Below are 24,537 nucleotides of genomic sequence, written 5' to 3'. Positions count from 1 at the left end.
TAGGTCCCTTTTTAAGATGAATGGAAAGTTTAGGGAAAGATGGGCCAGAGTGGAGCATCAGCACAAAATGAGATGACAGTGGCAGATGCTAGAGAAACTCTGGTTGTTAAGTATTTTATTTAAGGCCAACACAACATCATGAGCTAGAAGGAAGCAAGGCCTGAGTATTCCATCATACACTGTTGCCAATATCCACTAGGGCAAACTCTGATTTATTTTACAATTATAAAATACAATGCTAAACATTTTATTTATTAACAGCCTTTTTTCCTTTGGAGTTTTAACAACAACCATGATATCAAATAGCACAATGTTATAACCAGGATTATTGCAAAGTTCAGAAAAATCAATTGGCTATATTCAAATCACAATTGTGGGTATTTGCATGCAGACTATATCCATGCCATAAGCCACAGTATATTAAAATTTCCATTATTCTCTATGGCAAGAAACAAAAGCATTATAAGAGCAAGATGCAAAAATACAAAGTGAATGTTAGAAAAAATGTTACCTGTTTCTGAAGGAACTATAGGTATAGAAAAAAAAAAGGAAAAACAATAAAATTATCAAATGAGACAGAAGACAAAGATTAGTTCTTCCTGTGCTTTACTCCCTGCCTTATAAACATCCAATTTCCAAAGCCTCTAGACTAGCATGGAGAAAAGGTACAGATCACAACCCTCCTCCCCAGTGGTACCCCCACAGCAGTGAGCAGGATCTCAACACCCTCCCCTCCATTCTGATTATAGACAGAATCTAACCATTCTGGGCCAGTGACGCCATCTGGTGGTAGTAAAAAAGACATGCCTAAACCTCTATGCCAACTTTCCTGGGTATCTCCCACCCCATGCACAGAAAAAAGTGCACGCTGGTCTTAAACCTTTCCTTTTGTACTGCTGAGATAATTAATCTGCTGCAAGTTCATTCAAGCTTATCACAGAAAATTTTAAAGGGCTCAAACAGTGGTCAAATAAGTAAAATGTCAGTAAGTGTTTAATAAATATAAATTTACATATATACAGCTTTAAAATGACATGAACTAGATTAAACAATAAATCATTAACTTTAGAAATCCCAAATGTTATTCCAGAAAGAGCTTCACCAAAAGTCCTTCTCTACCCATTTCACCTCAATTAAATATGCTTTTTCTCAAACACTGAATTTCTAGATAAATAAACATTTAAATTTTATATTAATTATTACTACTGTGGCATTTTTTCAACAACTTTTTAGAAACATTTTTCTCACCACATATCATCAGACGGAGCTCTTGCCTAGCACGCTTAAGAGTCTGTGTTTGATCCCAGCACCACAGGGACAAAGAAGTACGTAAGCCAAGTGCAGTGGCACACACCTATAATTCCAGCTACCTGAGAGTGAGGCAGGAGGACCACAGAGCTCAGGTAGTCAGGGACAAATGTATGCAAAAATTGTTTACACAGTACATAAGTCCACAGGCTTACCCAGGGAAGAGGGACTTAAAGGTTAAAGGAGGAATTTTTTTTTATTATAATCTGTTCTAATTATGTTATCACAGTAAGAAACATAAATTGTACTTTGTATTATACAGATAATATTAAAGAACAGCATAACAAACAAGTTGGGGATAGGGAACCTGATGGATTGGAATAATGAAACCAAGGGCACAAGTGAAAGTATTACCACAAGTAGAGGTGAAAGTAGAGGTACCATGACAAAAGAGAACTGACTGCAGGGAGCTGGGGTCCAGGGAGTCTCTGCATTAGGGATTCTTAACCTTTTTGTAATCCATGGATTCCTTTGGCATTTTGGCAAGGTCTATGGAACCATATTCAGAATGTATTTAAATGCTCAAGATACATAGGAAGTCAAATGAGACCAATTATAATGAATAAAATTAGTAAAATCTAAAATTTCATGGCACAGTAATATGTATACTTCTTTATCAAGGCACTAAATAATAAAAACTAACAAGAGATGATCTAATGACCACTATAATTTTAAAAGGTGATGAACATAAATAAAAATTTGAGATGTTTATACCATCAAGTGACAGGAAACAGTTCTACCAGGCTTTCAGTTGCAGGCACCAATACTACTACTGGCTTGTTGCCTACATTTATAAAGGAAAGAAATGCTAAATTTCACTCAAAGGTTAGCAAAAATAAAAGTGTTTTTTTGTTGTTTTAACTCCATATTCATCAATTCCCCAAATGGTCTTCACAAATTCTTTGAGAACCCATGCATCCAGGTTAAGGATGTCTATGTGCTTCTAACAAGCAGTCTGCTATGAAAAGTAAACAAAGAAGACAGAATAAGGGACTAGAGAGGTGGTCATAAAGTTGCAGAAAACAGGTAAAAAACAGTGTCTGCCGATCTCTCTGGACGCTCCAAGAAGAGCTAGACACCCACATTCAAATATCCAGCATCCTACTGGGACTTCCTCCAGTCACATTCAGCAGGCTGGCTACAGTAGTTGTCAGAGAGGAGTTTTAAAAATGAAACAGTCAGGCATGATGGAATATGCCTTTAATTCCAGAGACTCAGAAGGCTGAGACTTGAGGATCACAAGTTTGAGGCCAGCCTCAGGGACTCAGTGAGAATATTTCAAAATGAAAAATAAATGGCTGTGGACATGGCTCAGTGGTAATGTTTCCCTTGGTTCAACCCCAATCCCTTATACCACTCTGCCCCCAAGAAAAAAGAAAAGGTCAAGGGAAGGTCTAACAAGTGATCCCATTTTTCCATTTTAAACATGAAGGGCCAGACACGGTGGCATATGCCTATAATCCCAGCAGCTCAGGAGGCTGACAAGTTCAAAGTCAGCCTCAGCAAAAGTGAGGTGCCAAGCAACTCAGTGAGACCCTGTCTCTAAATAAAATACAAAATAGGGCTGAGGATGTGGCTCAGTGGTCAAGTGCCCCTGAGTCCTGGTACCCAAAAAAAAAAGTTATGGGAGGCAGAGAAGGGGCACAGTATGTGAGAGACAAGAAAAGAAATGTCTCTGAAGAGAAGCAGTCACAAGTGATGACAAAGTCATGCAAACAGGTTGCTACTGTGGACTGGAGATGAGAGAGACTACAGTAACAGAACTTGGGGCTATGTTGCCATAGGAATAGGGTTTTGTTCCAAATGAGCAGTCTGAAAAATTTGGTAGCACTATTTGCAAACTAGTATCTGAAGGCATCAAGATTCTACACACAACACTACAGGAAACTTGAACACATTCGAAGATATATATTCTTATTTTAAGTATCAATGTTAGAAAGCTACACTACGAAATATACTAGGCAACAGCACTTGCCTATTAAAAAATGCAGGAGCAAGGGAAAAAATTAACAGAATGAATCAAACAACATCATCTTATGTAAATTTATGATTACACAAATGGTATGCCTTTATGCCATGTACAAACAGAGAAGAACAACATGTATCCCATTTGTTTACAATAAAAAAAAAAGCAGGCAGGAGCAAATACGGTCCATTTTGAAATGACCATGACTTTTCTTCTCACCGATTATAATTCTGGGCCTATCAAGCAAAACTATTTACTACTTAAATGTCAGGAAGTGGTTGATACCACTATAAAGATGACAATTATAAGACCATAAAATTCAAGTCTTGAGGTTAGATTCATAAAAATCAGTCTCATAGTTTTTGGTTCAAGAAAACTTGAATCAATCAGGAAGAGCTAAAGTATCAATACAAATCATAATTCATCCTGACTTTAAACATGATAGGGCAGGGTCAGGAAGCCAGGCTCCACAGTATACACCTCAACAAACAGGCAAAAGAGCCTTCCCTGCTTGTAATCTGTTCTTTTCACAGAGGGTAAATTCTGATTGAACACCTAGAAGTCATTTGTAAAGGGAGAGAGGGAAAAATGGGGATTGAAATCAAATTCCTGGTATGTCTGACTTTGTCAAAAATCAACCTACTATGTATAACTATAATGCTCTTAAAAAAAAAAAAGTCAGTTGTGTAAATAGAATAAAACCCTTAGTAGCAAAATTCTCACTTCCCAATAGACAGAGACATTACCATAAAGAACAAAATGGTAAATAAGTCAAGTGGCACCACACAACATCACAGAGAATAAGACGGGCTATATGAGATAATTAAGAACAAAAAGTCAACCAGTCAAACCATTAAGTTTTAAACAAAATTTTAAGTAATTTATAAAATAATTTCCTCTTTATTTTGCAGTACTGGAGAACAGGGGGGAGGTTATCAAACCCTGGTCTTTGGGCATGCTAGGCAAGCTTTCTACCACTGAATTACATCACCAGTCCTAAGAAAATAATTTATCTTAATACATCAGGATGTTGTTTTCTAAACAGAGAACAAACTAATCATCACTTTGACTCTCAAGACACTTAGCATAGCAAAGGATTTTCTGACTCAAAAGTAGGAAAAGGGTTATTTTCAGCTTAATTCACAGGGAAAAAATAAATCTCTAAGGTACTTTTTTAAAAAAATCATAAAGGTTTTCTATTATATATCCTTTTATTTATTTGTTTGTATGTTTGTTTTTATGTATGTGGGGCTGAGGATAGAACCCATTGCCTCAAACTTGCTAGGCAAGTGCTCTACCAATAAGCCACAACCCAGGCCCTGGTATGTTATTTTTTAATCCAATGGTTTTAAACTGAACCACAGCAAAGTTAGTTTCACACTGTTGTTCACAATAGACACATCAAGTCCCCAGTTATATTTTAAATGTGTGTGAGTCACTCACACACGTAACACACTAGAACAAATTCTTAAAAGGCCTTCAAAGCTCATGTGCAAGCTTTCATACAGCACATTTAACCCGTATTTGTCATTTTTCCCATTTATGTAAGAATCATGTGAGCTTACTTTCAAAGTTAACAGGATTTTTTTCCTCCAAAGGAGTATTAAAATCCCTAGAAACAATCATCTGTCAAAAAAAATATGCCTGGATATGTTATGTTATAGGACAGTCATTTTTAGATTTGGCTGGGAAGAACTGCTTTCCTGAGTTCCCTACAATTGAATGGTGATTACAAATGTTAATGTTATCTATAGAAAAATATGTCTATGTAAGACAAAAATAATAGCCAGTTTACCTTCACTTGGTTAAAGTAATTTTAAAAAATTCAATAGAAGAAATAAATATATATGTAGAATCTACTACCTATAAGGCACTAGACACCATGGGCAGGGGGTGGGGAGGAGATAACACAACTTTACTTCTATAAACATGATTTCCAAGCTCCAGAAAAGTTATAATACATTTGGAGACAAACTACACTATTTTGTAAAGCTGAGTATTCATTCAGTATATGATGCTGCCTTGAACTAACTTTGATTCAGCATAGGTTTTTATTGGAGGAGAACTATTCTATGACAAAAAATATAAAATTTAATAGCCAGTGGTATAACAGTAAAAACAGACGATGATCAACAGGAAGGACAGAAAAGACTAATAAGGAAAGAGGATTTGAGCTGGATCTTAAAATGTTTCTAATATTCTGGCTCAAAGTTGGCATTAGCAATGTCCAACATGCAGAAGATGTCAACTTGGGTAAAAAGTGGATTAATATTGGGGAATAATGAGAGCTAAGGTTTAAAAAATAAAAAGTTCCACTGGTGAGGACCCTGAATGCCAAAGTACTGTATGCCTATATAAGGAATAACGGTCACTGAAGATTCTGAGCCAAAAATGGGGTGATATACTAAAGTGATGTTTAAAGAAGTCTTTATGCCGATGACAAAGGTTGATTAGAAATAAGGAATTTGGAAGGTAAGTTAATTAGGAGATCACAGCCCTGTCTAGATACAAGCTAGCAGATGGGATGGAAAGGAAGAAAAATAAGATGTAAGAGAAAGTTTACAGAGTAAGGAAAAAGAAAGAAAACAACTTTTTCCACTAACTTAAGCTAAAAGAATTCTTACATTTATTATTTTTCAATACCCGAAGAGAAAGCATGAATGAGAAATATGTAAATCACTATTGCAACTGCACTATCACAGGTCAAAAGAATAACCCTACTAGCTAAGCCCAGGCCTCTCTCAAGACTCAACCAATAATAGGTATTTTATGTATCTAAGTATCATAATACAATGACCACCAATCATACTTTATCATTTCCTTCAAATGAAGTTTTGGTTGTTTTTTTTTTTTCTTTTAAATCTCCAAGTGGTTCATAAAATGTTACTTTGAAACTACAAAAAAATACAATGAGAACTAACCCCAACGTATAACAATAATGAAGTTCTTTTGGGTATTAGAGAGAAGGAATCTGATAAAGCAGATGTGCATGGATGACTTTGGATCTCAGTAGAAAATAGTTCAGTGAGCAATGGATGGCAGAAAGACACTCAACAATTTTCTCTCTTTTTTTAAAACAGTTGGGGATTGAACCAAGGCCTCCTACATGTTGGCAAGTGCTCTACCACTGACCCACCCTTTTTTATTTTTCTAAGACAGGGTCTCAATTAGGTTGTCTAAGTTGACCTCAAACTTCTGTGATCCTCCTGCCTCAACCTCCCAAGTAGTTGGGATTACAGACCTGTGTCACCACACATAGCTGGGATCTCACTTTGAAAGGTTTGAAGTTCAACGTACATGCTTCTAAGAGTCAAAAGGAAGATTATTGTAGCTACAAGAATGTGCCTACTCAGTAGCAGCACTGTGGCCTGCCCATTCTAGAAGAGGCACCAGCCATCAGTGAATGTGGAACATGTTTGGATTCTTCAGAATCCAAGACTTCCTAGGCTATAACCTGCTCTGCGATTTGCCTCTTCCTTAGATTACTGACATGGCATTTCTAATGCTATACACTTCAGAAGAGATCCCTCTGTTACTTGCCCTATCAAGTTGAAAGTCAACCACAACAAACAGCTGGGCACAGTGGTGCAGGCCTGATTCCAGCATTCAGCCGAGGCAGGAGGGTCACAAATTCAAAGCCAGCCTCAGCAACTTAGCAAGGTCCTAAGCAACTTAGTGAGACTCTATCTCAAAATAAAAAATTTAAAAAGGCTAGGGATGTGGCTCAGTGGCTAAGCACCCTTGGGTTCAATCCCCAGTACCAAAAAAAAAAAAAAATTAAGACATAAGAATAAAACAATTGGTAGAATTTTATTTATCACTTTTAATTATATCTTCATACTTCAAATTTCTCCAACTACTACAATCACTCAAACACTTCACATCTCTGTATGCATTTGGAATTCAATGCCACCAAGTACAACATTCCATTTTTCTTGAATTCTTTCACATAATTTGGTGTCTGCAACTATGAAAATGCCAGAACACAGCTTTTTAACAAGGAGTGCACAAACTCCTCTCAGGGAACTGTGAACGCTATGAAATTAAAAGTGTGTGTGTGTGTGTGTGTTTATCAAAGGTAAAGTTATATAGCCTCATAAGGTTCTCTTAAGGGGACCTAAAATAGATTCTTCTTTTTTCAGGGCAGGTGGCGGGGGGGGGAGTGTTACTGGGGACTGAACCCAGGGGCACTTGACTACTACGCTACACCCTTTTATTTTTAATTTTGAGACAGGGTTTTGATAAAATGTTTAAGTTCTTTCTAAGTGCTGAGGTGGATCTTGAACTTGGCATGCTCCTGTCTCCGCTGGAGCATGTCACTGGATTACAGGCAGGCATCACTGTACCCAACACCAAAATAATATTCTTTTGTACTGTCCATGGCAAAAGCACAGCAATGAACATCCTTTAAAGTTCATAAGTAGTTGTTAGATGGCTATATTTACAAGGAGTGCTTAAAGCCTCTCAGTCCTTACATCAAATAGGGCTTCTTTAAAAACATGTTAAGAGGGCTGGGGAGAGGTTCAGTGGTACGAGCACTTTCCTGGCATGACTGAGGCGGAGTTGTACCCGCAGCACCACTAAAGAGGGGAGATTTAAGGAGAAGGAAAAAAAAAAAAAAAGTTAGGACCCTAAATTTAATTTATTCAAAGGACATTTATACTGAGCCCATATTACATGCCAAAATACTATTCTAGACCATAAGAATTAAAAAATAACATGGTTGCCGAGCACCATGGCTCACACCTGTAATACCAGCAGCTCAGAAGGCTGAGGCAGGAGGATGGCGGGTTCAAAGCCAGCCTCAGCAACAGTGAAGTGCTAAGCAACTCAGTGAGACTCACTCTCTAAATAAAATACAAAATAGGGCTGGGGATGGGCTCAGTGGTTGAGTGCCCCAGTGACAAAATAAATAAATAAGGTATTCAACACAAGAAAAGTATAATGGGGGATACAGAAACAAAATTATAACACACCTGGCATATGGGCAATCATAGATGCTAGGAAGGGAGCTTCCACATGGCATAAAATCATGAAAGCACACATAAGTATCATATGGGCAAAGACTGAAAACACTAGGAACACAAAATATTCAAGGGCAATATGAAGGAAATGCAGGAATGAGGCAGGAAAGGAATGATCAATGACCACTAGAAATACAAAAAAGCAGTTTCAGAGGAAGCTGCAATCAACAGTATCAAGCACAGCAGTGAAGAATGAAAAGGAGTCCAAAGGACCTGGCACTTGGAGGTTCCTGGGAGCCTTAGCATGTAGAATGAGAGAGACTTGAATAGGTGTCTAGTCTGAAGGGAAGTAGTAAGCAAACAGAAGAGTTCAAGAGTCTAGTAACAGGACGTTCTAAAAGATGGAGGCAAAAAAAGGACAAAATCAAGGAATAATGAAGAAGTGGTGATTATAGTACTTGGCTCAGTAGTAAAGAGTTGTCCTACCATGGGTGAGGCTCTGGGTTCAATCCCTAGAACCTTAAAAAAAAAAAAAAAAAATGTGGTTTTGGACTAAATCCAATTAGGATAGTCATAAATAGGGAATCCAATGATCCAATGAGATTATAGTATTAGAGTCAAAACATGATTTTAGAACCATGAGTTCAGGCAAAAAGCATGTTCACCAAATCGTCTAGCATGTATTTTACATCAGCCTAATAGCCCCAATGCAGTAGGAAAAAGGATCTAGGCCAAGGATTGGCAAAGTTTTCTGTAAAAGGACAGAAGGTAAAATAGTTTGGTTTTACAAGTCCTACAGTGTTTTTCAACTACTCAACTCTATCCCCATGGTATGAAAGTAGTCATCAGATGGACATAGCTGTGTTACAACAAAACTTTATTATTGATAAGCTGATGTGCTAATTATCTAGGCTGAGAACAATAACAAGGAAATGAAGCAGTAGGAAGAAGAAGAAAAGCAACAGAACTAAAGCGGAGTTGGCATAATTAAATCAAAAACAGCATAAACAAAAAGCACAAGAGGGCTGGGAGTGTAGTTCAGTGGTAGAGGTCATGCTTATTCCTATGTGTGAAGCCCTTGGTTTAATCCTCAGCAAAAAGTAATGGGGTTGGGGAAGAATGACAGGAAGAGCAGGAAAAAAGGATGGAAACGCTAGAAAATATAAACAGCAAGCAAGACACAGGCCAATTTCAAGATAAGAAGATAGAGAGACAAAGGCAGTCAATTATCCTACAAAACAGATGACAAAATGCAGAGAAGAAAATCAGAGTATCCAAAATCTGCCTGCACCAGAATTTAAAAGGGTAAAACACAAACTAATTTTCCAATGATAATCTTATGGGACCTTCTTATTATATGTGTGTCAGAGTAACCTACAGTTTGATAAGCTACTTTCTTTTTTGTACCAGGATTTTGAACCCAGAGGGGTATTTAACCATTGACCCACATCCCCAGTCCTTTATGCATTTCACTTAGAGACAGGGTCTCCCTAAATTGCTGAGGGCCTCACTACTGTTGCTGAAGCTGGCTTTGAACTTGTGATACTCTTGCCTCAGCCTCCCAAGCCACTGGGATTACAGACATGCACCACCATGCCCGGCTGATACTTTCATTTTGTCCACATATCAATCTGATACATAAATAACATGCAAGAGATCAAAGGAAACTTCATAGTATTATAGGAAGATAAAAATTATTTCTAATCCTTTCCATCTGTATAGATTCACGAGTATAACTTTCTTAATTTCTTGAATTAATGAAGTTAGCGTAAAAAATTTAAAAGTTGGGGCTGGAACTGTAGCTCAGTGGTAGAGCACTTGCCTACCAGGAATGAGGCACTGGTTCAATCCTAAGCACCTCAAAAAAATAAATAAAAGGACTCTGTCCATCTACAACTACAAAAAATTTTTTTTTAAATTTAAAAGCCACATAGACCTTACTTACTTGAAAAGGCTTCCCCAACAATAAAACCAAAGACTCTAAAGAAAGAGAAAAAGAAAAGAACCCCTGCAGGATTTTTTTTTTCGGGGGGGGGGGGTGTTACTGAGGATTGAACCCAGGATGCTTTACCACTGAGCTACATTCCCAGCCCTTCCCCCCATCCCTTGGAGACAGGGTCTCACCAGTTCCTGAGGCTGGCAACTTGACACTCCTCACACATCAAAGTCACTAGGATTACAAGGCATGTGTCATCACACCTGGCCAAGGAAAATAATCTTGAATAATACAAAAACCTGTCTCTTAAGACTGTTGCTTGAGTTTTATTTATTTATCTTTTAAACTCTGGCTTTATTTGTAGGGCAATTCTTTAATGTTAGCACAGATTAATTAGAAAACAGCTCAGTAAAACAAATCAGACCATGTCATTCTTGTCACTGTAGTATAATGTTAAGGACATCAGTTGGAGTTAAAGAGAAGGATTTGGCACCCACCACTGTGGCGCACACCTGTAATGCCAGCAGCTCAGAGACTGAGGCAGGAGGATCAAGGCCGGCCTGGTTCAAAGCCAGCCTCAGCAAAGCAAGGTGCTAAGCAACTCAGTGACTGAGTGCCCCTGAGTTCAATCCCCAGTACCCCACCCTTGCCAAAGAAGAGAGAGAGAGAGAGAGAAGGATTTGTATCCTCACTTGGCCAAATTATTAAATATTGTAAGCTTGAGGGTAGGTGGCCAAACAGGAATGGGAGAAAAGCGATTGAACCAAGCTTTACTGGATTTTGGCTCTAATGTGAAATTCCCAGCTCTCCAGAATAAAGGTCAGGGTGGAGAGCCTGAGAATGCACGTGGCCCTGGCTGTCCAGGGTCTTTATAGGCCAGAATAGGCCTATAGATCCTGCCGAATGATAGGTGGACATAAGGGTCAGTGGGGTTTATCTGTCCGCATTGATTGGTCACTTTGGCCCACTGCCTTGCTTTCCGTGCTTGCAGTGGGTCGCTAGTTGTCCTGCTCCCTCCCATGCAGCCACTTAAATCTGACCTAATATGTCTGTTTCCTCATCTACAATATAGCAAGATAATCACAGCCACTTCAGAAATAAGCTGTGAAGATTAAATTAAGAAATACATATAAAATGCTTGACAGAGTCTAACACACAGAATACGCATACAAGTATTACTGACCTTGAGATTTTGACAGTATTGTCCCAGAATTTTAAGACACAGATAGGAAATACATTTCCCTCTTCTTTTAGGAAGCTACAATGTCATATTACTATTTTCATTTTTATTTTTCCACACTCTTTATTGGTGCATTATAGTTGTACATAATAGCTTACTACTTTGTTCTTTAGCACTCATTAATTTCTATTATTTTTATTTATTATTATTTGTTTTTGTGTGGGGGAGGGGGTTGTGAGCACTGAACCCAGTGGTACTCTATCACTGAGCTACATCCCAAGCCCTTCCTTATTTATTTATTTATTTATCTATCTATCTTTTGAGACAGTCTCGCTAATTTATCCAGGCTGACCCTGAACTTGCGATCTTCCTCCTCAACCTACCCCCAACTAACTGGAATTACAGGCAAGCACCACCATACCCAGCTAACTCTATTAATCCTTAAAAACCTCAATCAATCTGTCCATTTAAGATGTAGAAAAGTCCTAATAATTATATTCCATGTATGTATAATATGTCCCTCTACTGTCATGTATACCTAAAAAGAATAAAAACAAAAACAAAAACATATAGAAAAGTAGGATCAAATGATAGCAGCAAAGACTACTCAAGATAATCCTCAATTCTGAGACAGAAATGGCACTGAGTCAAGAAAAGAGCAAAAATCCTCAAGATCCACAGAATAGACATACTATAATCTCATAAAACCTATGGCTCACATCCCTGACTGCAGTTCATAATCATATGCCCAGCTTCTCACCCAGGTTAATTATAATTAAACTAGAATCTCTAGAGGTGAAAACTGGACATTTAAAAACTCTCCCCTGGACTGGGGTTGTGGCTCAGTGGTGGAACACTTGCCTGGCAGGCGTGAGGCACTGGGTTCGATCCTCAGCACCATATAAAAATAATGAAACCAGGTATTGTGTCCACCTACAACTAAAAAATTAAAAAACAAAAAACAAAAAGAAAAAAAACTCTCTCTTAGGTGGCTGTGATACAGCATTAACGAGCACTGGTTAAATCCTACCTTGCTTTATTCCAGAAGACCAAAAATCTGAGTAAGTCTCTAATACAAAATAAGGTAAATCTTAATGCAGAATTAAATATCTTCATGTTTTCCATTCCTGAACTATGTCAATTAGTAACTCTAAAATGGGTGTCTGCATATTGGTAGTATCTCCAAATTAGTAGTTTTCTTCTACAGAGGGCAACCTGTCTGCCAGGGTAGTCCTAAGAACCTGGCTTAAGAAACATAACTATTTCAGGATACTATGTACTAGATGGACTCAACTGTACAATTCACTAAACTACCAACAGTTTTGAAATAAAATACCTGAAACTACTCCAATATTGGATGCCTTTATAAAGAAAATAAATCCTTTAGCACATAGAAAAATATATCTACCTCCTTAAGAGCTTTCAAAAGTGTCCTTCTACAGTCACCCATAGTAGCTCAAGCTGATCACCCTGTCTCAAAATTAAATTGAAAAGAACCGGGAGCTGGCACAGGGGTGCATACCTGTAATACCAGCAGCTTGGAAGGCTGAGGCAGGAATTAAGTTCAAAGCCAGCCTCAGCAATTTAGCAAGGCCCTAAGTAACTTAGAGAGACCCTGTCTGAAAACAGAAAATATAAAGAGCTAGGGATATAGCTCAAAGGTCAAACAACCCTAGGTTCAATCCCCAAAATAAATAAAATAAAAGGACGGGGCACATGTAGTCCAGAGATTTATCTAGTATGCACAAAGTTCTGGGTTCAATCCAAAGTTCTTCCCCACACACACAAAAAAGTATCACTTTGGTCTGTATTTCCTTGGTTTTTCTATAATGAACCCAAATTACATGAGAAATGAGTAAATAATAATAAATAGGTCAAGACATTAAATTTGAAAAGGATCAAAGAATGAGCTACCACAAATATTTCAAAGTAGTTCTTACCCAAATTTGGGAAATACCAATTTAGTATTTAAAAAAACAAATTCGGGCTGGGATGTAACTCAGTGAAAGAGGCCTTGCCCAGCACAGTTTGATCCCAGGAACTCCAAAAACAAAAACAACAACAAAGTACCCAATGTATCCTGCAAATAGCTGGTAAATGGCTGGTAATTCAATAGAAGAGGGAATGAATATTGTTTCTGTTATGGCCAATGTTATATTCAGAGTTCTATATACTACTCTCAACTAAAATTTCATTTTTCCTTTTGGTTTATGACAAAGTCAATTTTTAAATTTAAAACCATGGGATATTTCAAAAGTCTAAGTATAAACATAAATAATTTGGAGTTCCTGGGTATAAACAAGGTAATGCCCAAGGCAACTAAAAAAAAAAAAAAAAAAAAAGACGACTTATTTCCTTGTATGTGTTGCTGAAGGACTCGTAAACTAAAGCGTTGTGAATCAAAGACACCGACTATTTGACAAGATTCAAAATTGGAACATTGTGCTTCCTGTCAGCATTGCAAAGCAGTTACGCAGTGCCTAATATTGCTAGTCTCTGGCAAGTTAACAGGTGAGAATCTTAAGAGAATTTAACTTCATGTGCTTCATAGTTTCAGTGTAGAACAAGAAGCTCAACAACAAAAAAGTGTTTGATATAGAATTAATCATGAAAATCAAACTATGAATTACAATCTGCTGAAGAATTTGACTATTTTAATTAAAGAATTTCAGAACCAAGTTCAAAATTGCTCACAAGTGCTATTCACCATATTAACAAACACTCAACACTGCAGGGTGTGCTCTATAAACTAAGAGCAGCAACTTCCTCCTGTTCCTCCTCAAGAGACACTTGAAACAGACTAAATTTTAATTAGTACATACTCTCTTAAATTCTTAAAACAGTACTGTTCTCTGAATTTCGATTAAATATGTATGTTCTACTTCTTTACCTTTTTCATCTTCATTAGACAATTACTTTCTATCCACAGCTCTCTGCCTTTCTTCTGTATCCCTATGCTTTGATTTCCTTCCAGATTTATAGGTCCACTTATAAACTAAAGCATCTTAGGCCAAATGGGACAAAAAATTTTCAACTGAATGGCAGCAGCAACATTTGTGACCATAAAATTACAGAAAATACATATTAATTTTTTACAGAACACAAACTAATATTTATGCTATTGAAATAACCACATGATTGCTCCAAAATCAAAGTTTTAAGTATTTTTCCCAACAAAAAGTCCCATTTTTCTTAAAACAAAAAACCCATCTTACTCAGAGTATACTAGAAAGCATATATTTCTTTAAGAAAAAAATGTCTTCATGATCACTATGAAAAATCACTGCCAGAATAAATCTAATAAAGCAGGAGGCATACTTAGGAAATCAAAGCCCACCTCTTCTTGCATAACTGGAGTCCATATCTTTAAACTGTACCACAACAAAATCTGAACACTTGAACAAAATACTCTCCATTATTTCTTCACGTTTTGGTCCCGAACTGGATTCTGTACTTTTCTCATGTGCAGCATCAAGTACCAAATCACACTAAAATGAAAAAACATGAGTAAATATTTAAAAGACTTATGAAACAAAATTTGATAGGAGTCCTTTAGTTCATCAAATGCTATTTTTTTTATGTCTTTCAAAAAAATAATTACTTCAAGAAAATAATCATGCCCTTTTAAAATCATGTGATCTATTTTCAATCAAATCGAGTCAGATGTGGTGGTGCACACCTGTAATCACAGCTACTTAAAAGGCTGAGGGAGGAGGATGGCAAGTTGGAGATCAGCCTAGACAATTTAGTAAGACTCTAAAGTGAAAAGGGCTGGGTACATAGCTCAATGGCAGAGCGCTTGTCTAGCATACACAAAGCCATTGGTTCAATCCTCAGACCTGCAGAACAAAACAAAACACCCTCAAATCTAAAAGTTGGTGTTAAAATAATCAGTATTTGAAGCTGAAGAGCAAAATCAAAGTGGTTTCATACACTGAGCATGAATATGTTCTTTTACTTTTTAAGAAGAACTACCATATGAATTTAACAATGATAAATATGCTCACTTCATAACTACAATTACTAATACAGAATTCAATGGACAATGTTCAGAAAGTTAATACAAGCATATAATAATTGATTTACAATAAAAAATAATAATTACCTTAGGACTGTATGTTTTAAAAACTCCTTCATATATACCTCCATTTTTCACTTGTACTTCACATTTGGATCCCTAAAAACAGACAATTAATTTTTCAAAGTAATAGTACACTACCCCATCATCAGGGATATGATGAATTACTGAGTGTTCACTGACAGAATGATAAAGTACTTCAAAACATTAACAATACATCGAACTCCCAAAATTCTTCAGGAGGCCCTACTCAGAATTTATAGTATAAATTTATAAACACTGAAGATGAACAGTTCTGATCCCACCTATATTAGATAAATACCCAAGAGATAATTAACTACAAATATTATTTTATATAGAAAGGGTTCACAAGAATGTGTTCACAGTTACAATAGATTAGATAAAGAATTCTAATGTATTTTCTCTAAATCATCTTGATTAAATATGGCCCAAAAAATGTTACTTTGAGAATCATTTAACTACATTTTAACTTCATGAAATTATTTTATTCTACCCCCAAAGCAGTTTATTCCTAATAATCTGGTAACTTACAACAACTGATGTAAGTATATGAACCATCCTCATATTTGCATAGATTCCATCAAAAGAAATCTGGAATGTTAAAAAACACTATTAGAAATTTGTACTTGCATATATATTAAACATTTATTACAAAATGTTTAGAAAGGTTTATAATTCCTCACATGTATTAAAGGAATATTTGGTTTACTATCATCTTTTGCTTTCTTAAAGAACAGAAGTTAAGGCTTTTAACAGTGAAATCAGACATAGCAATTAACAACATGGTTTATACATGATACAAAAAAAAAAAAAAAAAGAAAAATCAATACTAAACCTCTGTAAGAGGAAAAACAAAACCATGAGGACAGAAGGCAAATCTGTGATTGGGGAGTGAAGGTAGGCTCACTATACATAAGGGCATGAAGGATTTTGATGGGTGATGGAACTGCTCTATTGTCTAAGACTGTGCTGGAGTTACAGAATTATATGCATTTTGAAGGCTGGGGGTATAGCTCAGTGGCAAAACACTTGCCTAGCACATGCAGGCCCAAAAAAACCAAACAGACCAACCAAAAAAACATAACAAAAGCCACACCTATCTATATCCTAAAAAGAGTAAAGTAACTCTTAATAAAAAACAAATTAACGGAGTGGGGAGAACCCTGACTACCTTCTCTCTGCATAACTGAATCAGTGCAAGTGTTTAAACATCTGATCAACCATACCACCTTATAAATACATATTAACAAAACTTGTGTCTTCCTGATTCTTATGAAGTCAATCTGTCCAATAAAGGCAGGGTCTCAAAAATTAGCCACAGTTTCCTATTTATCAAATGGAACTTATGCTTTTCAGGTCCACTGAAATTTCCAAAAAGACCAGAAGGCCCTTGCCAAGGGAGAACAATAACAAGAGTTAAAAAAATATATATATAGCACATTAACTCAAAATAAAAAGCCCAAATTTTATGGTTTGGAATATGAGGTGTCTCCCAAACCTCCTGTGTTAATGTAGGAAATGGAAATGTTCAGAGGTGAAATGACTGTATTATGAGAAAAAAACCTAAACAGCCCATCCCAGTTTGAATGGATTAACTGGATAGTAGATTTGGGGTAGGTGGGTTGTGGTTGAAGGGGGGTGGGGCGGTGTGCACTCTGGAAGGGTGGTTATTCCCTGAATTTTCTCAGCTGCCAGAAGTTGAATAGCTTTCCTCCGTCTCACTTCTACTATGATATTCTGCTTCACCCCAGGCCCATGTCAATGTGATCACACAACCAAGGACAGAACCTCTAAAATTATGAGCCAAAATAAACTTTTCTTCCTCTAAGTTGTTCTTGTTGGGTATTTTGGTCACAGTGATAAAAGTGGACTAACACACCAAAGAACTTTCCAAACTTCAGTCCTGGTGTTCTACTTATCTCTTGAAGATTAATTGCTCCAATTTGCCTTTAGTCACTTACAGAACAAATGAGGGCTGGGGTCATAGCTCAGGGGTAGAACACTTGCCTAGCATGTGCAAGGCACTGGGTTCAATCCTCAGCACCACATAAAAATAAACAAATAAAGTTTAAATTCTTAAAAAAAAAAAAAAAAAAAATTCTTGTTATGAGTGATGACAAAAATACCATTTATAGACAATTTTTATACTTTATACAGTTATCACCAAAAAAATCACATAGCCAATAATTTTGTACTACACTGTATTAATCTATGAAGGCTTTCAACGATAAAAAAAGAAATAAAGCTTTTTGCCTTGGCCTTTAGTGTATAGTTAGATATCATGTTTTAGCCAACAATTTTTTCCAAACATTAAAGTTACTCACCGTAGACTGAGGCAGTCCTTTGCTATTGTTTCGACCTCTGAAAAGATTAAATATATATTTTTATTAATTTCAACACGTTAAAAAAGCTGAACTATATCCTCAAATTTAAAACACCTTGTAATTCCTTTCAAAGAAAAGCTATTTGTGGAGACAGCTCCCCTACTGTTGGGTCTAAAAGTCTGCCTAAGGATGGCTATGTTCTGCTTGCCCAGTGGCCCAAAACAGGGAGAGGGGTAATGGAAGAGCAGAAAGAGGAAAGAATGTGAACTTTATCAAAATCTAATAAATGAAATAAAGACAGCCTACTGGAAGAAGAAACTAACATTAAAGGTAAATTGATAATAATCTTTACTCTAAAAGTAAGCAATCACTGCTATAAAGAGGTACTCAGAAGCAAATACATATTCCACTCCTGACTTAAACCAACATATTTACATTATGTCACTTCCCATAATTTCCCCACCTCTGAAAATGGGCAATGTGGGCCAGGTACAATGGAGCACGTTTGTAATCAGGCTACTTGGAAGGCTGATGCAGGAGAATTCCAAATTCTTAGTGAAACCCTCTCTCAAATAAAATTTAAAAAAGGGTTAGGGCTTAACTAAAGGTAGAGCACTTGCGCCTAGCATGTGCAAGACCCTGGATTCAATCCCTCATATGAAAGGAAGAAAGGACAATTGCAAAAAAAATGACTGAAAATAAGTTAAATCACCCAGAGCACTTCTACTTCTATGCAACCAGTCTTTCCTTTGCCAACTTCTTCCCTTGCAAAATTGGTTGTCAAGTGGTTTCCAGTAAGGTGAACTCCATTTTCAAGTAAATTTAATTATAAAACAGTACTGTTGTCCCTTGGTACCCTGAGAGATTGGTTCTAAAATCCTGCAGATATCAAAATCTGAGAATGCTAGAGTGCCTGAGGTGAAAAGGTGGTGTATTTGCACATAACATACACACCTTTAGATTACTTAAAATACCTAATACAATGTAAATGTCATGTAAATAGTAGTCATACTACATTGTTTAGGAAATGACAAGAAAAAACTTCTGCACGTATTAAATACAGATGGCAGTTTGTTTCCCAAAATATTTTTTGATACACTATTATCAACAAATGTGAAACCCAAAGACACAGATATAACTGACTGTTACAACCTAAAGCTTATTATATTGAAAAAGATTAGGGTTCTTAGAAATAATAAAAACATTAGTAAAGTGAAATGTTACATATTTTAAAAACCCTAGTCACTCTGGATGAAACAGGACTTAAATCCCATTTTAGTAAAATATTCGCAACACTCAAAATTTAAAACATTCAGTTGGGAGGTTGAGGCAGGAAGATCTCAAGTTCAAGGCCAGCCTCAGCAATGGCAAGGCACTAACCAACTCAGTGAGACCCTGTCTCTAAATAAAATACAAAACAGGGCTGGGGGTGAGGCAGTGGTTGAGTGACCCTGAAAGACTAGCAATATGACTGGTGCCATTCCCAGTAGAGTAACTCAGATCTTAACTCTGACAAGGTCCTGGCTTGGTCTCCAACTCTTAATACCTTGCTCACTTTCTTCACTAGAAAATAATGGCCAAGACCAAAAGACCTAAGATTCCTTTCATTTCTAACATTCTGATTCTGTAACTCTTTGCCTCTCACACAGTACAAAGAGAGAAATTGTTAAAACCTAAGGAATACAACAAATAATTTATCAGTTGTAGAACTTCCTATGAACCAGATACTATGGTAAACATTCCACATGCATTGTCTTATTTACCACCTCTGCTTTATAGTAAACTACAAAGCAGTTAAAGAGTTCAACAAAAACCATTCAGTTCATCAGCAGTAGAGCTGGTATTTAAACCACATTTACTACATTTGGGCTTTCCATTTCCAGGTTAAGCTTTCTCTCTGAAATTGAATCATAAGGAATAAATTATAAGTGCCGGCACGCTTTCAACCTCACAATTAAGCCTAACTAAAGTCTGATATTTTTTTCAAATATCATTTAAATTAACTAAGTGTTCTCCCCTAATTACTTGTAGTTCATACCCAAAAAGCTTAAAGTGGCTAAATTTTTATTAGAGGATTATCTTATCCTGGTGGCTACTGAGAGCCAGTTAGAAAACCTTGAACAAAAGCCACGAAGTGCCAAAGTGTCCTTAAACTCATGTGGCCTCCCTCCCCAAAGCTACATAGAGACTAAAACATAATATTTATGTATAGAATAACACTATGTTTTTAATTGATTACATAGTGACAGCTTTGTCTAATAAAGAGCAATTGTTTGACAATCCAGTTTACTTAATAGAAGGAACAGTTCACTGAGGAAAACAATAAGAGACTCACAGAGGCATACAGTGGCAGAGTATAGAAACCACTGATTGTCACTGGCCTTCACTGATATACCAGGTCTGATGGATACCCAGGAGGTATGATACCATATCAAAGCAACATTCTCTGAAATCTATAAAAGTCCCTAATTCTTTCTTCTGTTTTTTCCCCCCTTTTTGGATCCATTCAGATGTTTTACTTTTGATTTTCTTCAACAGTATTTTGGCTAAATCAAATACTATTTCACATACCAGTTGAATATCCACTATCTGAAATACTTATGACCAGTAGTGTTCCAATTCCAGATTTTTTCAGATACTGGAATATTTGCACATACCTAATGAAATGCCCTGTGAAAGATCCCCAAGTTTAGATATTCATTTATACTTTCATGCAACTTTTTTTTTTCTACAGTGGGATCGAGTCCAGGGCCTCGCACATGCTAGATCAGCACTCTACACTGAATTAAACCTCCCCAGTCCTTTTTAAGATTTCATTCTGAGACAGGGTCTCACCAAGTTGGCTAGGCTGGCCTGGAACTTCTGATCCTTCTGCCTCACTCTGGCTCCCAAGCAGTGGGAATTATAGGTATGATCCATCAAGCCCAGTCCCATACAACTTACACACATGGGTTAAAGGTAAATTCATACGGTATTTTTAGAGCACCTGCATTTTGACTACAACCCATCACATGAAGTCAGGTATGGCATGGAAGCACTTAAAAAGTTTCAGATCTTAGAGCATGTTGGATTTCACATTTTCTGATTAGGGATTCTCAACCTATAACAAATACTGAATCTCAAAAAGTCAAGATCACATTCCAGTCCTAAAAATGACTAGACGAATCAGGTATAACAAAAAGAATACTAACCAGGAGTCTATTCTTTTGTTGAATATAAAGTTTAAGTATGATTCAAAATGCCTATCATATAAAGAAATTTAGGGGCTGGGATGTAGCTCAGTGGTAGAACATTTGCCTAGCATGTATGAGGCCCTAAATTTTATCCCTAGCATGGAAAAAAAAAAAGGGGGGCATGGTGGCACAAACCTATAATCCCAGTGACTTGGAAGGCTAAAGCAGGAGCATCACAAGTTTGAAGCCAGTCTCAGTAACTTAGCAAGACCCCGTCTCTAAATAAAAAGAAAAGGACTGGGGGTAAAACTCCACTTTAAAAAGTGCCCCAGGGTTTAACCCTGATACCAAAAAATAAATTTAAAAAAGGGGGGATTTTCACAAATAATAACAGTTTATTCTGCTTGAAAATAATACAGCAGGAGGGAAATAGATCTGTAATAAATTAAGCAAAACCAGCACAACTTGGTAAGTGCTGCAGCTGGATAACAAGTGTGCAAGGGTTCTTCATTCATTCTACATTTGTACAACCACCCTTAAGAAAAAGAAAAAAGGGGGCTAGGGATATAGCTCAGTTGGTAGAGTGCTTGCCTCGCAAGCACAAGGCCCTGGATTCAAATTCCCAGCACCAAAAAAAAAAAAAAAAAGAAGAAAGAAAAAAGAAAAAAATGCCTTCTGATGGGATGCAAATATGCCTATGAAGCTGGACCTCACCAAGTTTACTGATAAAACAAAGAATAGATCAATTAATACCATAAGGTTATATAATTGTTCAATCCGAATGTGGTAAGTCCAGCATTAAAAATGATATAGTTGCCATAACAAATGTTATAAGAAGAAAAACCACGAAGAGGAAAGTATTAGCATAACCATAAAGACATATTACTAGGGCTGTTGCTCAGTGGTTAGCACTGACCTAACACATACAAGGTCCTGGGTTCAATCCCCAGCATGGCAGAGTATGTGTGTGTGGGGGGGGGGGGGGGGGTGGAGAGAAGGAGTCTTTTCAACAAAGAGTGCTAAAAGAATGAAGCTGAACTCTCACCTTACAACATACACAATAATTAACTCCAAATGGATAAAAGATCTGAATGTAAGAACTAGAACTACAAATTTTTAGGAAGAAAACGGGAAAATCTTCATGACCATGGATTTGATAGTATTTCTGAAATATAACACCAAAAAGCCCTGGCGGCATAAGGAAAAAAATCGACGTATGATACTTCAACAAAATTACAATCTTTTAAGCTGGGAACAGAGGTGATGGCCTGTAGTTCCAGTTACTTGGGAGGTTGAGGCAGGAAGATAAACGTTTGAGTACAGGAATTTGGTGCCAGCCTGGGCAACATAGTGAGACCATATCTCTTAAAAAAAATAAATAAATAAAGATAAATAAATAAAAACACCAAAATAATTTCTAAAGCTCAACAAAAAAAGTTCAAAAATGATAAAAAAAAAAATCATAATATATCTTCAAAGAATGTATACATAGTCAATAAACATACAAAAAGATGCTTAATATCACTGGTTTTCAGGAAAATGCAAATCAAAACCACAATAAGATACCACTTCACACCCACTAGGATATCTATTATCAAAAATAAACAGGACTTGGGGGTGTAATTCAGCAGTAGAGCACTTGCCTAGCAAGCTTAGGCCCTGGGTTCAATTCCGAGCACCACCGTTTTTTAAAAAGAAAGGAAAAAAGAAATAAGTGTTGGCAAAGATGTAGAGAAATAGAATCCTTGTGTACTGTTGGAATATAAGATAGTACATCTGTGAGAACAAAGTACAGTGGCTCCTCAAAAAATTAAACAGAATGATCATTTGATCTAGCAATTCCACTTCTGGGTATATGCCCAAAAGAATTGAAAGCAGGGACTCAAACATAAAATTATACACCCACGATCAGAGCAGCATTATTCCCAATAGCCAAAAGATTGGGACAATTCAAATGTCTACTAATGAGTGAATAAACAATATGGTATGTAAATACAACAAAATATTATATAACCATAAAAATTAAGTTCTGATACATGATACAATATGCAGGAATCTTGAAGACAGACTAAATAAGCCAGACACAAAAGACAACTGCTATATGATTCTACTTATCATGAGAACAGTCAGATTCACAGACAGAAAGGTGGCTGCTAGAGATCAGGAGTGGGGAAAATGAGGAACAACTGCTTACTAGGTTTCCTTTTGGGTAATAGGAATGTTTGGGAAATTAAAACAGATGGTGGTGGCCAACAATGTGAATGTATTTAATGCTACTCAAGACACTTAAAAATGGTTATAATGGTATGTGTTATGTTTATCACAATTTGGGAGAAAAGGAACTTCATTTACCACAGGGTATAGAGTACTTTATAAGAAAGGGTGCTCTCAAAAGAACTGGGAAGACTGTGGTCAAAGGCATTTGGTAGGAGACCGGAAGACTCACGGTGGAGATGGATTCAACTAGGTTGGCTAGTTTTGTGGCCAGAACAGAGACAGCTAACAGTTCTCCAGAGGTCAAAACAAATCTCAAGACTGGGGTTGTGGCTCAGTGGTAGAGTACTTACCCACTATGTGTGAGGCACTGGGTTCGTTTCTCAGCGCCACATATAAATAAATGAATAAAATAAAGGTCTATCAACATCTAAAAAAAATTAAAAAAAGAAAAAGGCTGACTTCAGGAACTCTACCTTCAAAGGTGCTCAAATTTGATCAAACCAATATGAAGAAGTTTATGGCCCAAGTCTTCATTAAGAACAAGACAACAAACAGCTAACAAATACTGTAGCTTAACAGCTAGGTGAGATCAAGAAGAGACAAATACATGCCAAAACCATGGTAATTCTAGAGTGGCACATCGGAGGCTAAACCCAGGTGGGGCAGCATCAGAGGCTGATACTACAGAGGACAGGGGAGGGATAGGTCTAACTAAAGTCAGCCAGAGTCATTAAACATTAAAAAATACATTCACGCACCAGAGACAGCAGAGATAACAGTGGTCCCACAAACTTATACTGCCTGGTTTATCAAGAGAGACAAAAGTAGCTAGGTGCACCATGCCTGTAATCCCAGCAATTTGGGAGAACCACAAGTTCAAGGTCAGCCTCAGCAACTTAGCAAGACCCTGTCTCAAAATTTAAAATTTTTAAAAAGGACTGGACATTTATCTCTGGTAGGATGCCCCCGAGTTCAATCCCCAGAACTGGGTGGGGGCCACAACACATACAGACATAGACACATATGATTTTAACAATCCACCACAAGGTATTATCTAAAATATTAATTTCCACAAAGATTACAAGACATAAGAAAGCATGACCCCCAACCACTGTGGGGGGAAAACAGTCAAGAGCAATACAAAACAAATACTAAACTGCTTTTATTTGACTGGAGGTCAGACAATACACAAAAAACAAAAGTAGTCACTATAAATAGGTTAGGGAACTAAAGGAGCCAGGCAGGAGGCTGAAGTAGGCAGACTGCAAATTTGAGGCTTATCTCTGCCATTTAGCAAAACCCGTCTCAAAATTAAAATAAAAAAGGTCTGGGGAAGTAGTTCAGTGGTAGAGCATTGCACTTGCCTAGCT

At 36.9% G+C, this 24,537-nt stretch overlaps 1 protein-coding gene across 1 annotated transcript in view; it reads right to left on the bottom strand.

Annotated features, from left to right (window-relative positions):
* The window catches only part of Atxn2 (ataxin 2), a 115,448-nt gene that overhangs the window by 60,566 nt on the left and 30,345 nt on the right, over positions 1 to 24,537 (bottom strand). The window contains 4 exon segments of the mRNA XM_047561421.1: positions 14,692 to 14,842; positions 15,460 to 15,531; positions 15,985 to 16,044; positions 17,778 to 17,814. Coding sequence (XP_047417377.1) covers positions 14,692 to 14,842; positions 15,460 to 15,531; positions 15,985 to 16,044; positions 17,778 to 17,814 — 320 coding nt within the window.

The sequence above is a fragment of the Sciurus carolinensis genome, chromosome 8 (assembly GCF_902686445.1).
Source record: "Sciurus carolinensis chromosome 8, mSciCar1.2, whole genome shotgun sequence".
NCBI lineage: Eukaryota > Metazoa > Chordata > Mammalia > Rodentia > Sciuridae > Sciurus > Sciurus carolinensis.
The sequence above is the reverse complement of the archived record's forward strand: the minus strand, read 5'-3'. Positions and strand labels throughout refer to the sequence as shown.